Source organism: Leptonotus elevatus, chromosome 5 (assembly GCF_054856555.1).
Source record: "Leptonotus elevatus isolate MCC_2025b chromosome 5, RoL_Lele_1.0, whole genome shotgun sequence".
Taxonomy (NCBI): Eukaryota; Metazoa; Chordata; class Actinopteri; order Syngnathiformes; family Syngnathidae; genus Leptonotus; species Leptonotus elevatus.
The window spans coordinates 13,828,269-13,836,391 of NC_141243.1; the positions used below are offsets into that span (position 1 = coordinate 13,828,269).

The 8,123-nt window shown below is 39.4% G+C and overlaps 1 protein-coding gene across 3 annotated transcripts; it reads right to left on the reverse strand.

The window, feature by feature from the left end:
- Positions 1-131: 131 nt before the first annotated feature.
- Positions 132-7,635, reverse strand: polk (polymerase (DNA directed) kappa). 3 transcript variants are annotated; one of them, XM_086077231.1, is made up of 14 exons: positions 7,247-7,635; positions 6,837-6,956; positions 6,621-6,773; positions 6,058-6,189; positions 5,830-5,980; positions 5,548-5,757; positions 5,110-5,234; positions 4,852-5,018; positions 4,736-4,768; positions 4,541-4,637; positions 3,956-4,127; positions 2,267-3,211; positions 787-835; positions 132-487 (listed from the first exon to the last, which is right to left on the reverse strand). In XM_086077231.1, exons 1-14 carry the CDS (start codon positions 7,373-7,375, stop codon positions 406-408), a joined length of 2,565 nt encoding a protein of 854 aa, XP_085933357.1. In that variant the 5' UTR covers positions 7,376-7,635; the 3' UTR covers positions 132-405. The 3 variants fall into 3 exon arrangements, with proteins under 3 accessions (XP_085933357.1, XP_085933359.1, XP_085933358.1); XM_086077233.1 differs by having other exon boundaries at positions 6,837-6,976; positions 7,247-7,359; XM_086077232.1 differs by lacking the exon at positions 6,837-6,956.
- Between the last annotated feature and the right edge of the window lie 488 nt (positions 7,636-8,123).

Genomic DNA, 8,123 nt, shown 5'->3' on the forward strand with positions numbered 1-8,123 from the left:
AAAGCTTACTGTAAAGTTATTTTAGGCAAAAAAGTTCCATATTGCAACTTTGAGTCTGATGTCAGCAGTGCTACCGTCTGAGATATCCAGCAGCATAATCTTATGAATGAATCAAAAGCAATGGTTATTCATACAATGGAGCCATTCATTTATTGTTAAATATTGCATAAAACATTTTTAAAAAACAAACAACCAAATGTAATAAATATTTCTATGATCAATTTAGCATATTAAAATGTCAAATTAATTAAAAATTTAAAATTCTGTGATTTACAGAAAATATATTAGCAAGCACTGGCATACAACATGTTTTTTTTAAATATTTTCCTTGTCTTGATTATCAACAACAATTTCTTACATCAAGTTTAATCTCAATTTAGAGTCAAGTGCAATCTTCCTGTGCCGTCACCTGAAGAACTTGTCGATGGTGTTGTGAGTGCTCAGACCTTTGGCCTTTTTAGAGGGCAGATATGAAGGTGAGTTTCGCCTGTAAGTGTGATATGAGCAAGCAAAAAAACTGATATTGTAAATATATTTGATAAACAAAAATACACATAGCACGAAAAGTAAGAAAATGTATGCTTGGTAAATTATATCCTTGGCAGAGAAGATGTGGCAAATGTATCATGAGGTTCAAACACTTAAAAGGGTAGAACATTATTGCCATGAAACATTGTTTAAAAATAATAATAATAATAATATACCAAACACAATTTCCTTATTTTTTAAGCCACTTTTGTTTTATTTGGTTTAATGCATAACATTTTACACAACATGCTGTCTTACCTTTTGCTTTTACCTCTTTCTGCTTGCCTCGGCGGGGGGATGCCTCTGTCTGTGAACACAGCCACACAAAACCTTATTTTCTCTTCTTTGGGAGAGAAAAAAAAACGGTTAAAAAAATGACACGAGGACCGCCACAACTAGCAGCACCTCGTTAGGAACATAAAGAGTCCAATTTGTGAGATAAGATTGTTTAAGAGCAAACTGGTGCCCAGACATGGTTCATTATTTAAAAAACAAAACAAAAAAAAACCAGAAAGTTGAGAAAGCGATTTGGACAATTCCAAGGCTGGGGCAAAGGAATCCCCACGGGGTGAAATCTTTTCTCTGTAGAAATCAATACAAGAGCCTCACATAAATGTGGCTTGCTGTAAATAAGAAGGTCATAGGCCACAGCATCCTTACAGACTACCTACATCAACAGGATGTATACAGTACGCTTACCAATTTGATCTATGACAACACAATCAAATAAATATAGTGGGATGTCACGTGAGATGTCAAATCAGACTACATCTCAGTGAGCATCTAACAAATTTTTTTTGCTTTTTATACAGGGTACTAGTGATTGTTAAGTGTGATGATAACCATAGAATCAAATCGAACTTACTGTGATACAGGAACGTGTCAACACAACATGTACATGAGGGGACCTTTTTTGCGACCGATTAATTTAACCTCGCAAATGCTGCCAAAAATACACTTAATGCACAACTTTAAGGATGGGCGAGTACTTATAGCAGGTATCGTTATCGAGCTGAAACCTAGATTTATTTCAAGGTATTGGTACTCAATACCTCTTGTGATCATTTTTACGATCAGGAATAAGAAATTTGGAGAACAGAAAATTGCCATTTAATTTCATGCAATTGTAAGGAAAAATGCTATATTGGCAGATATATTGTAGGTTTTTCTTTAAAGCGGAAGTCAACCTTAAACATTTCTTGACAATAATATGTTATATGTGACCTTACTGGTCTTAACATGACATTCTGATTAATATTACATTTGTGGAATTTGAGTAATGAAGCAAAATCCAGCCGTGTTTATCCATTTTGCCACTTACTGTCGACTGAAGATGACGTCACAGTTGCTCAGGCAACGACCAATCACAGTTCACCTGTTTCCTTAAGATGAGCTGTGATTGGTTGTTACCTAAGACCTGAGCAACTGTGATGTCATTTTCACTCGACAAAATGGCCGCCTTCTCATATGGATAAAAACGTTTGTATTTTCCTGCTTAACTCACACAATATTAACCAAATTACCACATTTAGACTAGTGGGGCTGCATAGAACATGTTATTATGGTCGAGATTTTTTTTAAGGGGTGGGGGTTGAAAATGATCTGTCGTTGTTTTTGGAGGAAATTTTGTGTGTCAAAAGTCCCAGTGGTATTCATGTTGACTACTCAAGAGTTGAGTACTCACACTGTTAATCCTAACGATACTTGTAAAATACACTTAGCTGGCTTTAAAACTCACCTATTCCATTGCTCTTTGCAATTTCAACTGTGGGCGATGTCCCCATCTCTTGCAGCACTTCCTGGTTCAGGCAGAGGTCAACGTGGCGATTGAAGATAGTGAGGTCATTTGTGTGCTGGGTCAGCTGACACACCGGGCAAATGAGGACGGGACCTTTATGGCATGACCGAGGTTGATGTGAGGTCACTGTTCCGCTGTCACCATTGATCAATGTGGTCGTGTGATCATTATTGTTTGTCAAGTGGTGCTGGTCCTGTCGGTTTGGCTCGACTTGTTCATTATTCATTGCTTGGTCCTCATGTGTCTCGGTCCCTGGCACCTCGCTTTCTTTGTGGTTCTTGTTTAAATCTAAATTCGAATCTGGTATCTGGAACTCTCCTTTGCTGAGGCACCGGTCTATATGGCCGTTGAAGACATTCAAATCGTCCGTGCTAACATGTCTGAAACACACAGGACAGGTGAGGCAGTTCATTGCTGAGCTCGATGAAGACGCTCGAGCCTCGGAGGGGCAAACGGCATCCATTTCTGAAAGATGTGAGGCTGCACTATTTGGCCCCGTGCCCTTTCTTGGTGACTCTGCCCTTTTATGTGCGTCATCATCTCTCAGCGTAACCACAGATGCGCACTCCTCATTTCCTCGCTCTTGTGAACAAACTTGGAGCTGCAGTCTCTTGGCGTGGGCTCTTTGAAAGAAAGACAACTGAGTTCTATCAGCAGGCTGGTCCTCCAGTAAGCCCTTTTTCTTCATCTGCCAAGTAACCACCTCTTTAGTCTGACATGTCTGTGCTGTGAGAGGACAAGAGGAGAGATGATGCCCTTCAAGCTGTTGGCGTACTTCCTGGGCGGAGACTTGGGCGTCCGTCTTTCCCGATTGGAGGAAACCAACGATGCTCTTCTGCAGAGGCTTTTTATCATCCGGGCTGACAAAGGCAGAGATACGAACACCTACACACAAGAAGAAGTTGAATCAATATTTTCTGATCTGATGTAGATTTGGCACTTGGTAAAAAAAGAATCACACAAAAAAAAGTAACATAAAAAGTTGAATTCAACACATACAGATGCATAAATCATTATCATAGCGCATCAATTGAATATGAATGGCTATAAGATGGATTTTCAAAACCAGATTTGATCCAGATCCATGATCACACATTGAGCAATTAAAATATGACATGAAAAAAAAATCATTTTAACTTGTATGTGTGCATCCTATGAGCTCCGACATAATTTGCTATGTATGCATTAACAGAAGCCGTGTTGTCAATTCAGATTCAATCTAGATCGGATTCAGAATATATAGAGATCATACCAGTTTGCTTTGGATGCATGACTAAAAACTGTATTTTCAAACCAGATGTAATCTAGATTGCAAGTGTGACAGTAATTTAACATGAGAATTCAAACTTATCATGTTACATCATATTTTATCAGCATTGAACAAAATCAAGCATCAATCTAATTCCAAAACGCCCGTTTAGTATGTTTAGGATCTTATAGTTGACGATTAAGTTGTCATTTATTGTGCTTACCTAGGATCTTATCACATTTTGTTCCCTTGAATAAATTCTACCTATAATCTTCCCTCGCTGAAACTATAATAATCCTAGATAACCAATCATTTAAATGTTTAAACCGTAGCGGAGAGCTTTGCTGTGAGAGTACTATTGTATTGCAAAGTGTAATTACCCATGAGCCTCAGTCTTAAAGGCTGCGGACTTTCATTCTCTGTTTCCGTCTTAAGAAGGTCTTTGGCCGCAGCGAATATCTCATCGGCAGTGGCGATGGCACACGGGAGCGTCAATGCCCTGGTTTTCACCTCAAAGTTCACATTCTTCAGCTTTAGTGTGATGTTTTTACCCTTTGGGAGAGTTCGGAGAACGACAGTTGATGGGAATACAGTTATACACACACTTTTACAGCAACGTAATGCTCCCCGGGAGACGTTTTCAAGCACTGACAGAGGCTCCCGCTGTCTGCTTAATGGCCATCCATTTCCCGTGGCTATCAAGACCACATCAGGGCCCTGGCGGGGGGGTGATGACCGTGCCAAACATCCAACTCTTACTTTATCAATTTAAAAGGCAGGAGGAACTAAAAAGCTAACGTATACACAAGTATACCCATAAGAATCACTTGGATTCTCTCAAATCCAAATCTAATAGTAATACTGTAATACGTTTATATTTCATGTCTCTTTTGGTACATCTAGCCATGTCGGAGCCACGGTGTTCTTCAAATAAGATGGATTTGCAAATAGTAGCTTTGCAGTACCTTGAGCTCTTCTTTCTTCAGCTCTTGCGCTAAGTCTTCACAAAGCTCTCTGCATAAAGTCAGCTGTTCATCAGGCTTGTTCAATTCTTTAAACGTTCTGTACATATTAAAAAAAAAAAAAAAAAAATGGGATGGTGACTGAGTGACAACAAGTAGATAAATGGATTAAATTACTCATTCATCATAAAAACATACTTCTCCGTGCTCATGCTTTTTCTTTCTTCGTTCCTGCATGAAAGCAAAGCGGGTAAATTCCTCACCAAGCCACTTATGCTGACTTTGAGTGGGTGGGAAACGTGGTGATAGTTTACCTCACAATGTGTGTGGAGCCCAGACCCAGGGAAACCTGCTTGAAGTGATGCCAGGCTGTCTCAGAAAACAACAATGACAACAGCGCCATCTGCTGTCCAAAATGAGCACAGCTACTGATGCCCAGAGCGTTCAGCATCTTTTCGCTCACCTTCCCTATGCCTGAAACCTGTCCACACAAACAACACAATTCCACTTCTTAACATTAGAAACAATACAGGGCTCTGTTTATGACTCATGTGAACTAAAATGCGGTGTACTTTGCGAACTGGGAGGTTCTGGATGAAGTCCATGACAGCCTCTCTGGTGGACGCCAGTCTGTACTGTCCGTTAGGCTTGTTCTTGTCACTGCATACTTTGGCCAGCATCATGTTGGGAGCAATGCCTGGGGGAAAAAAGACAGAAATGAATATCAGATTAGTAAATGAACAGCTAGCAAAATCCAACATGCCAAGATAATAACTCAAATTTGAGCAAATGAACCATCACTGAGTATTTTTTTAGGGTACCACCATGCGAGAGTACCATTGATGACAAATTTTAAGAAGTGCACTAATAAGCACAGAACCAGAAATAGAACATTGTGTTAGAGAAATGGATCACTACAATATAAGCAATAGTTTGACAACTTTACAAAAGTAAACACCAAGCAGTTTTTGGAGGCTCCACTGCTTGTATCAGTGTTCGTTTCTTCTCACCTGCACTGGCAGTCAGCGTGGTCTTCTGCTCGATACGGAAGCGCATCTCCCTCACAGCCTCCTCTACAGACATACCAAAAACCTCGGCGGCTTTACCCGTTGCATGGGCAGCTTCGGAACTTGACAAGCCCTGAGAGGAACTTGGGCTGTCCTCAAACAGCACAGGGGAGAAGCCTTTCACCTCTGATTCCTGTTGGTGCTCAGGTTGCTCTATACCGTTAAATAAAATATATTTTAGATGTCACATTTTGTCATGATATACACAGTATAATTCAGTCATGCCTATATCAGTGCTGCTAGCTCTGTAGCGATGTGTACGTGAGGCCTCTGGCCAGCTACTCCTTAGTTCCAGGTGCTCTGTAAAATCCAGATAGGCTTCGTCCAGACTCATTGGCTGGAATTGAGGATCATAGTCTGCAAATATCTCCCTGATCTAACAAAGAGACACAAAAACTCATGAGCCAGTGGTTTATGCAGGCCTGTGTTTATGACGCTGTGTGTGTCACTCACCTCATTGCTCACTGATTTGTATTTATCAAAGTTGCATGGAACAATGATTAAGTGCGGGCAAAGTTTTTTGGCTATGAATCCTGGCATAGCGGCCCGGACACCATATTTCCTAGCATGGTAGTTGGATGTGGACTGAAAAAGCAAAGGTGAAAAATAAATTTAGTAAAAACTAAATCATGACTTCTGCATCTGAAAAACGGCTTTGAATGAAGAAAATGACAACACCGCCATCATCCAAATATGGTGTTGGATCTCATTTTTGGTCATAATGTGACTGCATAGCTTGAGGTGAGGTAAGACAGGCTTTGTTTTGATTGAGATAATCATTTAAAAATATTATTATTAAGAGCTGTAATATTTTTTCCCCTATTTACTACATGAGATTTAAAAAAACAAAAAACAATCACACCAATAATAAACATGCTTTTTAATTATTGCCTCCGGTAGTGTCAGTCAGTTATCTTTGTAATTGAAGATTTTGTTATGGATTTCATTGTGCAGGAGAAGCACATGCAGTGACAATGAGTGGAAATGAAGACATAAATAATGTTATTTTGACTGACCAGCATGCTCATGGATCCAACAGCCATAGGCTTGTCCTTGAGGTCAGGACAGTCTCTCATCTCCACTGCAGCGTAGAAAGCATCCATGTCCACATGCACAATCACGCGGCTTAGATCACGATTCTTCTCCAGCTCAGAGGCCATCCTCTCCACCTTTCGAGAGGCCATTGATGAAAACTAACTCTGAGGTGTTGAAATCTGCTTACATTATATTACCTGTGCTTGGGCTTTCTTTAACTGCTGTTCTGTGATATGTGCTTTTTGCAGCATCATTTTCTCAATGCGCTGGTTCACCTGATGCTCTTTCTTCAGCTCACTCTCATAAAACTTGGATCCCTTCAAATGAAGGGCAAGGACTGCTTTAGTGAGATCTATCATGACAACTTACAATACTATATCTTTTCAGGGCTATATATCACTGTATTGAGGATAGGAGATTTTTACACAAGGCTGGACACAGTCTTTAAAATCAGAACTGTCATTTAAAAAAAAGGCCACAGCACCATTATAAAACATTTACACTTCATTACACATTACTTTTCTACGGTGGATTTTGCCGGTGGATAATGCTGGATCGGCTCTTCAGAGTTTCACAACAAACATAATGAGTTTGTATTAGTAACTACCTTCGATGACTCCATGATGATCTTGTTGATTTTGTCTCTGTCAAGACCCTCCATACCAGCTTTGTTGTCATTGAGGGCCATTCTGGAGAGTAACCCCTCTCCTTTAGTGGCCGCGGTGCCATTTTCCATCCTAATGATCTGATCCGTGATGTGAAAAATTGGAAATAGTGTTTCGCTTGCTCCGGCAATAACAACCTTCAGTATTATTGTTAGCTATGTGCACCATTATATATTCAGTATTAGATGAATATGTGAGTTATACGCAAATAAAGTGTCATTTAAAACCTCGGGGCTGCAATTAATCCAAATCGCGAAGCTACAGTACAGCTGTTAACTCAAGACGTCCAACTATTTGAAAATAACAGACGCAATTCGACTTCGGCAGCACTTCCGCTTTTCGTTATACATGAACGGAAATACGAAACTTCCTTTCCGGTGAAATTGTGGCATGTGTTTGATTCGTTAATGGCAACTTCAACTATTTCGGATGTTTGTCAAATGATGTATGAAAAAAAACCACGTAATTTTGAACGGTTGTCTTGATGGCAATTAACGTCATATTCAGATGCACTTTTAAGAAGTCAGTTGACGTGAATTTAGTAAAATGTGTCTGAAATAGTACGTTTGGTATTTTTAATAAATAATGGGCATGGAGCAAGATTTTATTTAAATGACTGCAGTCGATACATCAGCAACGTGTATGAATTGAATGCATATAATTTTATCACTTTAAAGCACACTTCTCAACGTCACTTAAATGTAGTCTTATCAAAACACTACCGATATTTTATTTTCAAAATATACATCGTAAAAGGATGTGATGTGTAACTTCTTAATCAACGTTAAGTACGAAAATTGTAGTGCGTTGTTTTGAAAA

Bases quoted from the DNA above. Each gene is read 5' to 3' on its own strand.
- polk (XM_086077231.1), bottom strand. From the start codon at position 7,375: ATGGAAAATGGCACCGCGGCCACTAAAGGAGAGGGGTTACTCTCCAGA. The intron at 6,957-7,246 runs GTAGTTACTAAT...CTTCATTTGAAG, and splicing joins TCATCATGGAGTCATCGAAG to GGATCCAAGTTTTATGAGAG. The intron at 6,190-6,620 runs GTCAGTCAAAAT...TTGCTTTTTCAG, and splicing joins TTGGATCCATGAGCATGCTG to TCCACATCCAACTACCATGC.